Here is a 13253-nt window from a genome sequence, read left to right on the forward strand (position 1 = left end):
TTATTTATCAACATGAGGTGCATATTAAAATTTTTATGGCATGCACCTGCCAGGAAATGCATACTCTGTTCAATGGTATTTGTTTGATATTTAAATTTTCTTCTCCTTTAATGGTCCACTGTCCATTGGTATCTGATTTTATCAAATAAATTGGTGATATTATAGAAACTTTGTTTAGACACGCACATCTGCGTGTTTTAGATGATAATATTTTAGAATGTATGTTGCTCTTTGGACATCCAAGTTGAAATACAAAGATGTGTTTCTATTTTCTAAACATTGTCCTCAGCTGTGCCAGATTAGCGGTGTGTAACAGAAGGGTTTTGTGGCTGCGTAGCAAGCGCATTCTGTGTGTTGATAAAACATTCAAAGCTCTGCTGTACAATTTAGCTCTACTTTTTACAAGGTTAAAAGAGGTGTAATTTTATCACAGAGACAAACGTCAGATAATTAATTTTCATGCTAAATATTCAAACAACCCATTTGTTAAAGTAAACGACAATGAGATAGAAGTATTAATATACGTAGTTGTCATGAATCAGACAATGGCTGTAAAGTTGTAATGTATGTATTTCTATTGTTTTTTTTTTTTTTGGTTTGGTTTTTTTTTTTTTGCTATGCGCTGTTTTCTGCCTATGTTATAGCTGTGACATTGTATTATTTTAAATCGTAGCTACGATCTCATATACGTTGAATCCTGTATTTATGCATTAATGGAAATAAATTTTTTTCAAGTGAAAAAAAGCGCTGTCTTCACATGCGAGAAGTATTGGGATCGATGCCCGGGCTCTCCAAACAACTTTATCTGCAATAGCGCATAGTTCCCTTCTGGAAAGTTGTTTTCACCCTGTAAAACATAAGGAACTTTATTTTTATTCTAGCTGATACGTGTCTTACCAGCAGGTTTTAGGCTAGATGTCCTTAATACATACTACTTCAACCAGCAAGGACCTAACCCACATGGTCGAGCCCTCGCTTTGCATGTGAGAGGTACCGGGATCGATTTTTGCAGGTAAAAATGTAAAAAAAAAACCCGAATCGAAAACTGTTTTCCAAACTTTTCAGTCACAAACGTTTCACTCATGCGTCTAAAATCAGCGGGCATCAGGTTATACGTTACCTTTATCACTGATATTCATGAAATGTAGTGACTTTTCTGACTCAGAACTCGATCGGCAACAAGCACAGGCAAATCCACTTCCTGATGGGACAGAATCTTAGTTGTTCTACCTATCAATAAATCAAACAGTCTGAATGATCAATGACAACGATCAGCTTAATAACAGCCGGCCTACATACAACTGCATTGTTCATTATATATAAACATGGGCATGAACTGACGCAGTCAATTCATGACTGCGTTGTTTTGATATAAATCAAAATGTAGGTTGTCTTTGAGCATATACGTGGATTTTTGCAGCCAGTAGATTTATTTATTTATTTGATTGGTGTTCTACGCCGTACTCAAGAATATTTCACTTATACGACTGCAACCAGCATTATGGTGAGAGGAAATCAAGCACAGCCCGGGGTAAATCCACGACCATCCGTCGGTTGCTGGAGGACTTTATCACTTACGGCTGGAGAGGAGGCCAGCATGAGAAGGACTTGAACTCACAGCGACCGCATTGGTGAGAGGCTTCTGTGTCATTACGCTGCGCTAGCATGCTAACCAACTGAGCTGCAGCCAGTAGAAGTTTGGCCACCGCTACGCCAAAGAACATATATTTTATTCATTTATCAGACGGGAATAAACTTCGCAGTTACTGCAGCCATGCATCATGATACAACACACTGTGCGTGTTTACCGAAATATCATTTTATGCTGCATAATTAAGCTACTATCTGTATATGAATATGTCAGACAATAGATAAAAATTTGGCTTTTCCAGATCATTCTCGATACCTGGGATATAAAAACAAGCACTACGATTTCCGGAATGAATGGTATGTTCAACGATGGAGGTATGTATATATCCATGGTTCAACCCACGTGTGTATGTTTTGTTGTTGTTGTATTCCTGCGATCTGCGCAGTAGTACCATTCTCTGCCTGAGAAAAACACACCACATATAATCTGGTATGTGCTTTTTACGCGCACACCCAATGAAATTACATGTCATTAACTCACGTGGATATAAACATATCATCTAAAGGTGTCAAAACGGCGTAAAATGGGGCGATCAGAGAAAATTTTTGAAGTATCGACAATGACCAGTTAGACGACCTATCCCATGATGCAGCGCGACGCGCAATTTATAAATATTCACACAGCAGTTGTCGACTGGGTTCAATGACTGGACGAACAAGTACACGTACATGATCGACGTCTAGAAATTTTTCGGCGTCAGATTTTACATATCTAAAAGCCGGGGAGAAAGTCCACAGATTTTATATCGAAGTAGCTATACGACAGACCACAGAAGCTAGGCTAACAGCCCTGCACACTCAGCATATTTCAGTGCACATGGACTGCTGAATTTATCGTATATTTTTAATTTTCGTTGCTGTCATCTGCACTGGCTCTATCCAGATTCGTTCCAATTGGATTTGAAGATGATCTTTGGAGAAGCTTGGCCTCCGACTTGGAGCGTGTCAACCAACAAATGCGTGACCTGAACGACCGTTACAGCAGCCTTGTGCCAACCCAACCATTGGACATCGGCTGGAATGAGGCTTTTAAAATGGACAATCCCATTGTCACTGATAAAGATGGCAACAAGAAATTCCACCTCGAATTTGACCTGCGTCAGTTCAAACCTGAGGAAATCCAACTGACGACTGCAAACAACATGTTGAACGTGGAGGCGAAGCACGAAGAAAAAAGCGACGACAAAATGTCGTATCGGGAATACCGACGTCAGTACACCATCCCTGAAGGCGTCGACGTGAAAACACTCCAGTCAAAGCTGAACCATAACGGCGTTCTGTCCATTGAAGCCCCGGTGCAACAACAACAAGACGTCAAGATCCCGATTGCTCACAAGTGAAATCTGTAAGCTCAACTGCTTCACAGGGGTGTTGACCACTGCCCTGGCGGATACAGATGACCACTTGGCTACTGCCCTTGCCCAAGCAGTTTAGATGAACGCAGGCAGACAGGACGTTTTTTGGCAGAACCGGTAATGCGGACTGACTATATACTGACGTTGTTGTCGTTCGATTTATGTGATACGTTAATTTATTTTCTCATTAAAATAAGTGTTACGTATAATCGATATAAGCTTGCAAGTGATTAACTTTTAGATTTACCTTGAGGCAAGGCTTCAGCTTTAACTTACGAAATATAAATGTATGCATTTCTTCAAGCACAAGTTGTGTAATTTGTTTGCGTTCATATTCAGCTAGATTTGAAATTATGACTGACTAAGATCCCTATATGTGGGATAGGAAGCTCTTTTTGAGAAAAATTTTTATTTTTACCTTGGTTGGGGATATTATATGTTTTTCTCCCCGTGTACTTGAGTATAGCCAGCGTTTAGGTGCATCATTTTGTGACTTAATAGGAAAGTTTTCCGTACCATACCAGTGAGTAAGATACATTATGTTTGTAACTTGATGCAAACCTCATTTACTGAAGGGAGATTTTGTCAAAAAATTTTGTTACACATACAAATATTCTAGTGCATAACAACAATTGTTTAAATGCTGGCTGTTTAGAGTTTCGATTTGCAGTGTTTGTTTCATGGAGTACATAATGTAGGGTTGCACATTTGTAGCACATTGTATAATTTGATGGTCTTGCAAAATAAAATATTTGGATATCAAAAATAAACACCTTTCTGGGGGCTGAAATTTGTTATACATGTATTACAAGCTGTCTGTAAGTGATGCTTGGCATTTTCTATCGTTCTCACATACAGATATTCTAGTGTATAACAACACCAAATATATAAACCTATTCGGTGCACGACCGCTGAGAGCTGATGACATGATGAGGCTGCATGGATCCATGGTTGATTGTGTCTGAAAGCATGGATGGCGTTTGTAGATGTCTTCCATCAAGACCGAAAGGAAGACTATGCGCTAGCCAGTTCAGTTGCTAAAGCTGTGGGTTACTGTCACCACTACATGACCACTATATGCAGGCCATTAAAATCGCTTGTTCGAATCCAGCTCTCACTCCTTCTGTAACACCCTCCCTTTGTTATGTTTCACTGAAGTTATTGACTGGGAATACTTATCCAGACACATGCACCTCACTCCCCCACCCCGCCCCACCTTTACCTGATACCTAGCCACTTCCCTAGACATGTTTATTAGGGGTGACTACCAGTGGAAAATGGAAATTCACCATTTCTTCTTTTTTTTTTAATTTGTAGGAAGTGTGAACTATCCCAGCAAATTTTCCTGATGAAAACTTTATCTACATGATCACAGAAAAACAAAAGAAACTGTGAATTTCCATTTTCGGATTTATGAGTGTCAGCTTGCCCGTTAAAAACAAAACAAAACTGCTGTCGCCTGTTGAACAATGACAGACCTCAAACATTTGTGATTACAGTACTATAGTGCTCCAGCATTTATTGTTACCAGGGTCTTTGTGTCAACTCAAGGTTTGCAAGGTAGTTAACATCAGGGAATAAAAGAGGCAATCACCAGGGTGTTGAGACTATTCCTTGTTGAACATAATCCACATACATCAGCATGACATCAGCTCAGTGATCTATCAGGATCTGCCCTTGTGTCTCACAGGCCACCCTTTATACATGTATACTGAGAACACAGACCTCAGTGACAGCATTGTTTTGATAAGCTACTAGCCTACAGTTGGACAAGCCTAGTTGTTTTACTTTAACAGCTTTCAAGTCGATTTATAAAACTGTGTAACTTGAACATGGAAGATAAAAATATCACAACATTCAGAAAAAGACTAGAATTACAACTGATAAAAATAAACAATAAAAAATCCAAGGTCAAAAAGTCAGAGATAACTAAAGGCAAAAATGACAAGTCTTCCTATATGTTTTTCCCCCTTTTTGAGTTACTAATATATTCTACAAAGTTTCTAACCTTCACTTAATTTACATCATTTAAAAGCTTGTCTCAAGACAAACAAAACTGTAAATAAATCATTACTGAGAGGTGTGAACTTTAAAAGTTATACAGACCTTTATGTTAAATATAAAAAAAAACACATACACTACTATGGCTCCACTGCTACATGTAGGCACCCCTAATACACATGTTTAGGGAAATGGCTAGGTATCAGGTAAAGGTGGGGTGGGGCGGGAGAGTGAGGTACATGTGTCTGGATAAGTATTCGCAGTCAATAACTTCAGTGAAACATAACAAAGGGCCTGTGTTACACTTCTATTGTGGCTTTTGTCAGGTACATGTAACCTGGGTTTACCTGCAGATTAAGTCTTTTGAATCGGGTCGGGTCACATCAAAAACTTTTAAAATGGTACTTGTTGTTGCCTCGCTGGGCGCAAAGCCCTGATATGTTACAGTAAGAAGACAGGACTGGTTGGCACAGTGTCAGTATAGTGTGACTGGGTGGGGTGTCAAGTCTGGTGTCTTCAGCTTGGTACTTCAGTAGCGACAGCACTTTGGAGCCATGGACTCGCCCTGCCACTAGAAGACACAGTATATGCACACACACCTAATGACTCGTCTTCATATCACTGAAAAGCATTAATTCATTTACTCATTCACATGTAATGACTCGTCCTTCGATCCACCTCCTCATTTGATAAACATTTATTTATTTATTTGATTGACGTTTTACGCCGTACTCAAGAATATTTCACTTATACGACGGCGGCCAGCATTATGGTGGGAGGAAACCGGGCAGTGCCCGGGGAAAACCCACGACCATCCCCAGGTTACCGCAAGCCCTTTCCAATTACGGCCCGAGAGGAAGCCAGCTTGAGTTGGACTTGAACTAACAGCGACGGCATTGGTGAGATGCTTCTGGGTCATTATGCTGTGCTAGCGCTCAAACCAACTGAGCCATGGAGGCCCCTCATTTTTGATTAACAGACACAATCTAGGTTGTTGCAGATCACATGGCAGACTGCCACAAGATACATTCAAGGCGATGTAAATCAATAAACTAAACCACCCTGAATGATCAATGACAATCAAGTAGATCAATCACAGCCGGCCTACAAACATCTGCACTATTCACGTATAAGCATTTGAACTGATGCAGATTCTTGAGGGTCGTTTTTTTATATAAAAACTGTACGTTGTCTTTGGGCATTCAAATGGGATTTTGCAGACAGAAGAAGCTTGACTACCCGTAGGAGCATTAACACATATTTTATTCATTTATCAGAAGAGAAGAAACTTAATTAAAATCCCATATCGAGCATTGTGTGAATAGATACCCGGTGAATTTCACCAAGCAAGGTGGGGAAAACACTCAGCGTATTTCATAATCTTAACCTGGATTCTGGTACTGTATGCAATACAGCTGACCTGTATAGTGCAAACTTCCAATTAGACTTACTTATGTAGTTAAGCATTGGCGTATATAGTACAACCTGGGACTATTAATTGTATATGAATGTCCCAGATAAAACGCACTGCGTTTATTTCCTACCGAAATATCGTTTTATGCATAAACCACTCTCTGTCCGCCTAAAATATTATTTCTTCGGAGAATACAAAAAATGGAATTTCCAGATCTTTCTCGATGCCTGGGATGTTAAAACAAGCTTTCCAGAATGAATGAGGTGTTCAACCCACGTGTGTATGTTTTGTTGTTGTTGTATTCTTTCGATGTGCGGCCAACTACATTCTCTGTTTGAAGAACATAAAATGTATATCCTGATACGTGCTATTCACGCGCACACCCAATGAAATTACATATCATTACTCACGTGAATAAGCATATCATATAATTTGACAAAACTGCGTAAAATGCTGCATTCAGAGAAAATTCTTGAAGTATCGACATTGACCCAGGTAGACAGTCATATCCCATGATGCAGCGCGACGCGCAATTTATAAATATTCATACGGCGTTGTACACCGGGTTCAATGACCGGACGAACAAGTACACGTACATGATCGACGTCTAGCAATTTCTCGGCGTCAGATTTTACACATAAAAGCCGGAGAGAAAGTCCACTGATTTTATATCGAAGTAGCTATACAACAAACCACAAAAGCTAGGCTAACAGCTGCGCACAATCAGCGTATTTCAGACCACGTGGACTGGTGAATTTAACGTATTTTTTAATTGTCATCGCCGTTATCTTTCTAAGTTCTGCAATGGCTCTATCCAGGTTTGTGCCGTTGGGATTTGAAGACGATCTTTGGAGAAGCTTGTCCTCCGACTTGGAGCGTGTCAACCAACAAATGCGGGGCATAAACGACCGTTACAGCAGCCTTGTGCCAACCCAACCATTGGACATCGGCTGGAATGAGGCTTTTAAAATGGACAATCCCATTGTCACTGATAAAGATGGCAACAAGAAATTCCACCTCGAATTTGACCTGCGTCAGTTCAAACCTGAGGAAATCCAACTGACGACTGCAAACAACATGTTGAACGTGGAGGCGAAGCACGAAGAAAAAAGCGACGACAGAATGTCGTATCGGGAATACCGACGTCAGTACACCATCCCTGAAGGCGTCGACGTGAAAACACTCCAGTCAAAGCTGAACCATAACGGCGTTCTGTCCATTGAAGCCCCGGTGCAACAAAAACAAGACGTCAAGATCCCGATTGCTCACAAGTGAAATCTGTAAGCTCAACTGCTTCACAGGTGTGTTGACCACTGCCCTGGCGGATACAGATGACCACTTGGCTACTGCCCTTGCCCAAGCAGTTTAGATGAACGCAGGCAGACAGGACGTTTTTTGGCAGAACCGGTAATGCGGACTGACTATATACTGACGTTGTTGTCGTTCGATTTATGTGATAGGTTAATTTGTTTTCTCATTAAAATAAGTGTTACGTATAATCGATATAAGCTTGCAAGTGATTAACTTTTAGATTTACCTTGAGGCAAGGCTTCAGCTTTAACTCACGAAATACAAATGTACGCATTTCTTCAAGCACAAGTTGTGTAATTTGTTTGCGTTCATATTCAGCTAGATTTGAAATTATGACTGACTAAGATCCCTATATGCGGGATAGGAATTTCTTTTTGAGAAGAATTTTTATTTTTCCCTTGGTTGGGGATATTATATGTTTTTCTCCCCGTGTACTTGAGTATAGCCAGCGTTTAGGTGCATCATTTTGTGACTTAATAGGAAAGTTTTCCGTACCATACCAGTGAGTAAGATACATTATGTTTGTAACTTGATGCAAACCTCATTTACTGAAGGGAGATTTTGTCAAAAATTTTTGTTACACATACACATATTCTAGTGCATAACAACAATTGTTTAAATGCTGGCTGTTTAGAGTTTCGATTTGCAGTGTTTGTTTCATGGAGTACATAATGTAGGGTTGCACATTTGTAGCACATTGTATAATTTGATGGTCTTGCAAAATAAAATATTTGGATATCAAAAATAAACATCTTTCTGTGGGCTGAAATTTGTTATACATGTATTACAAGCTGTCTGTAAGTGATGCTTGGTATTTTCTATCGTTCTCACATACACATATTCTAGTGCATAACAACACCAAATATATAAGCCTATTCGGTGCACGACCGCCGAGAGTTGATGACATGATGAGGCTGCATGGATCCATGGTTGATTGTGTCTGAAAGCATGGATGGCGTCTGTAGATGTCTTCCATCAAGGCCGAAAGGAAGACTATGCGCTAGCCAGTTCAGTTGCTAAAGCTGTGGGTTACTGGCACCACTATATGCAGGCCATTAAAATCGCTTGTTCGAATCCAGCTCTCACTCCTTCTGTAACACCCTCCCTTTGTTATGTTTCACTGAAGTTATTGACTGGGAATACTTATCCAGACACATGTACCTCACTCCCCCACCCCACCCCACCCCACCTTTACCTGATACCTAGCCACTTCCCTAGACATGTTTATTAGGGGTGACTACCAGTGGAAAATGGAAATTCACCATTTCTTCTTTTTTTTTTTTGAATTTGTAGAAAGTGTGAACTATCCCAGCAAATTTTCCTGATGAAAACTTTATCTACATGATCACAGAAAAACAAAAGAAACTGTGAATTTCCATTTTCGGATTTATGAGTGTCAGCTTGCCCGTTAAAAACAAAACAAAACTGCTGTCGCCTGTTGAACAATGGCAGCCCTCAAACATTGGTGATTACAGTACTATAGTGCTCCAGCATTTATTGTTACCAGGGTCTTTGTGTCAACTCAAGGTTTGCAAGGTAGTTAACATCAGGGGATAAAAGAGGCAATCACCAGCGTGTTGAGAGTATTCCTTGTTGAACATAATTCACATACATCAGCATGACATCAGCTCAGTGATTTATCAGGGTCTGCTCTTGAGTCTCACAGGCCACCCTTTATACAGGTATACTGAGAACGCAGACCTCAGGGACAGCATTGTTTTGATAAGCTACTAGCCTACAGCTAGACCAGCCTAGTTGTTTTAGTTTAGCAGCTTTCAAGTTGATTTATAAAACTGTGTAAATTGAACATGGTAGATAAAAATATCACAACATTCAGAAAAAGACTAGAATTACAACTGATAAAAATAAACAATAAAAAATCAAAGGTCAAAAAGTCAGAGATAACTAAAGGCAAAAATGACAAGTCTTCCTATATGTTTTTCCCCTTTTTGAGTTACTAATATATTCTACAAAGTTTCTAACCTTCACTTAATTTACATCATTTATAAGCTTGTCTCAAGACAAACAAAACTGTATATAGATCATCACTGAGAGGCGTGAACTTTAAAAGTTATACAGATCTTTATGTTAAATAAAAAAACAAACACATATACTACTATGGCTCTACTGCTACATGTAGGTACCCCTAATACACATGTTTAGGGAAATGGCTAGCTATCAGGTAAAGGTGGGGTGGGAGAATGAGGTACATGTGTCTGGATAAGTATTCCCAGTCAATAACTTCAGTAAAACATAACAAAGGGCCTGTGTTACACTTCTATTGCGGCTTTTGTCAGGTACATGCAACCTGGGTTTACCTGCTGATCCAGTCCTTTGAATCAGGTCGGGTCACATCAAAAACTTTAAAAATGGTACTTGTTGCTGCTTCGCTGGGCGCAAAGCCCTGAGATGTTAAGAGTAAGAAGACAGGACTGGTTGGCACAGTGTCAGTATAGTGTGACTGGGTGGGGTGTCAAATCTGGTGTCTTCAGCATGGTACTTCAGTAGCGACACTAGAAGACACAGTATATGCACACACACCTAATGACTCGTCTTCATATCACTGAAAAGCATTAATTCATTCACTCATTCACATGTAATGACTCGTCCTTCGATCCACCTCATTTGATAAACATTTATTTATTTATTTGATTGACGTTTTACGCCGTACTCAAGAATATTTCACTTATACAAAGGTGGCCAGCATTATGGTGGGAGGAAACCGGGCAGTGCCCGGGGGAAACCCACGACCATCCCCAGGTTGCCGCAAGCCCTTTCCAATTACGGCCCGAGAGGAAGCCAGCTTGAGCTGGACTTGAACTAACAGCGACGGCATTGGTGAGAGGCTTCTGGGTCATTACACTGCACTAGCGCGCTAACCAACTGAGCCACGGAGGCCCCTCATAATTGATAAACAGACACAATCTAGGTTGTTGCAGATCACATGGCAGAGCACCACAGGATACATTCAAGGCAATGTAAATGACAATGACAATCAAGTAGATCAATCACCGCCGGCCTACAAACAACTGCATTATTCATGTATAAGCATTTGAACTGATGCAGATTCTCGAGGTTCGTTTTTGATATAAAAACTGTACATTGTCTTTGGGCATTCAAATGGGATTTTGCAGACAGAAGAAGCTTGACTACCCGTAGGCGCATTAACACATATTTTATTCAATTATCAGAAGAGAAGAAACTTAATTAAAATCCCATATCGAACATTGTGTGAATAGATACCCGGTGAATTTCACCAAGCAAGGTGGGGAAAACACTCAGCGTATTTCATAATCTTAACCTGAATTCTGGTAGTGCTTGCAATACAGCTGACCTGTATAGTGCAAACTTGCAATTAGACTTACTTATGTAGATAAACATAGGCGTGTATCGTACAACCTGGGACTATTAATTGTATATGAATGTCCCAGATAAAACGCACTGCGTTTATTTCCTACCGAAATATCGTTTTATGCATAAACCACTCTCTGTCCGCCTAAAATATTATTTCTTCGGAGAATACAAAAAATGGAATTTCCAAATCTTTCTCGATGCCTGGGATGTTAAAACAAGCTTTCCAGAATGAATGAGGTGTTCAACCCACGTGTGTATGTTTTGTTGTTGTTGTATTCTTTCGATGTGCGGCCAACTACATTCTCTGTTTGAAGAACATAGAATATATATCCTGATACGTGCTTATTCACGCGCACACCCAATGAAATTACATATCATTACTCACCTGAATAAGCATATCATATAATTTGACAAAACTGCGCAAAATGTTGCAATCAGAGAAAATTCTTGAAGTATCGACATTGACCCAGGTAGACAGCCATATCCCATGATGCAGCGCGACGCGCAATTTATAAATATTCATACGGCGTTGTACACCGGGTTCAATGACCGGACGAACAAGTACACGTACGTGATCGACGTCTAGAAATTTCTCAGCGTCAGATTTTACATATAAAAGCCGGAGAGAAAGTCCACAGGTTTTATATCGAAGTAGCTATACAACAGACCACAGAAGCTAGGCTAACAGCTGCGCACAATCAGCGTATTTCAGACCACGTGGACTGGTGAATTTAACGTATATTTTTATTTGCCATCGCCGTTATCTTTCTAAGTTCTGCAATGGCTCTATCCAGGTTTGTGCCGTTGGGATTTGAAGATGATCTTTGGAGAAGCTTGGCCTCTGACTTGGAGCGTGTCAACCAACAAATGCGGGGCCTAAACGACCGTTACAGCAGCCTGGTGCCAACCCAACCACTGGACATCGGCTGGAATGAGGCTTTTAAAATGGACAATCCCATTGTCACTGATAAAGATGGCAACAAGAAATTCCACCTCGAATTTGACCTGCGTCAGTTCAAACCTGAGGAAATCCAACTGACGACTGCAAACAACATGTTGAACGTGGAGGCGAAGCACGAAGAAAAAAGCGACGACAGAATGTCGTATCGGGAATACCGACGTCAGTACACCATCCCTGAAGGCGTCGACGTGAAAACACTCCAGTCAAAGCTGGGCCATAACGGCGTTCTGTCCATTGAAGCCCCGGTGCAACAAAAACAAGACGTCAAGATCCCGATTGCTCACAAGTGAAATCTGTAAGCTCAACTGCTTCACAGGGGTGTTGACCACTGCCCTGGCGGACACAGATGACCACTTGACCACTGCCCTTCTTCAAGCAGTTTAGATGAACGCAGGCAGACAGGACTTTTTTCAGAACCGGTAATGCGGACTGACTATATACTGACGTTATTGTCGTTTGATTTATGTGATACGTTAATTTATTTTCTCATTAAAATAAGTGTTACGTATAATCGATATGTTTGCAGGTGATTAACTTTTAGATTTACCGTGAGGCAAGGCTTCAGCTTTAACTTACGAAATATAAATGTATGCATTTCTTCAAGCACAAGTTGTGTAATTTGTTTGCGTTCATATTCAGCTAGATTTGAAATTATGACTCACTAAGATCCCTATATGTGGGATAGGAATTTGTTTTTGAGAAAAAATTTTATTTTTCCCTTGGTTGGGGATATTATATGTTTTTCTCCCCGTGTACTTGAGTATAGCCAGCGTCTAGGTGCATCATTTTGTGACTTAATAGGAAAGTTTTCCGTACCATACCAGTGAGTAAGATACATTATGTTTGTAACTTGATGCAAACATCATTTACTGAAGGAAGATTTTGTCAAAAATTTTTGTTACACATACACATATTCTAGTGCATAACAACAATTGTTTAAATGCTGGCTGTTTTAGAGTTTCGATTTGCAGTGTTTGTTTCATGGAGTACATAATGTAGGGTTGCACATTTGTAGCACATTGTACAATTTGATGGTCCTGCAAAATAAAATATTTGGATATCAAAAATAAACATCTTTCTGTGGGCTGAAATTTGTTATACATGTATTACAAGCTGTCTGTAAGTGATGCTTGGTATTTTCTATCATTCTCACATACACATATTCTAGTGCATAACAACACCAAATATATAAACCTATTCGGTGCAC

The 13253-nt window shown here is 40.0% G+C and overlaps 2 protein-coding genes across 2 annotated transcripts; both read left to right on the forward strand.

Annotated features, from left to right (window-relative positions):
• The first annotated feature begins 2606 nt into the window (after positions 1-2606).
• LOC135480800 (heat shock protein Hsp-12.2-like) lies at positions 2607-2990 on the forward strand. Its single transcript, XM_064760726.1, has one exon. The coding sequence runs from the start codon at positions 2607-2609 to the stop codon at positions 2988-2990; it is 384 nt and encodes a 127-aa protein (XP_064616796.1).
• A 4052-nt stretch (positions 2991-7042) lies between these two features.
• On the forward strand, positions 7043-12407 carry LOC135480801 (uncharacterized). Its single transcript, XM_064760727.1, has 2 exons — positions 7043-7694; positions 11880-12407. The coding sequence occupies exons 1-2, from the start codon at positions 7225-7227 to the stop codon at positions 12334-12336; spliced, it is 927 nt and encodes a 308-aa protein (XP_064616797.1). The 5' UTR covers positions 7043-7224; the 3' UTR covers positions 12337-12407.
• The last annotated feature ends 846 nt before the right edge of the window (positions 12408-13253 follow it).

This window comes from Liolophura sinensis, chromosome 13, assembly GCF_032854445.1.
Source record: "Liolophura sinensis isolate JHLJ2023 chromosome 13, CUHK_Ljap_v2, whole genome shotgun sequence".
Taxonomy (NCBI): Eukaryota; Metazoa; Mollusca; class Polyplacophora; order Chitonida; family Chitonidae; genus Liolophura; species Liolophura sinensis.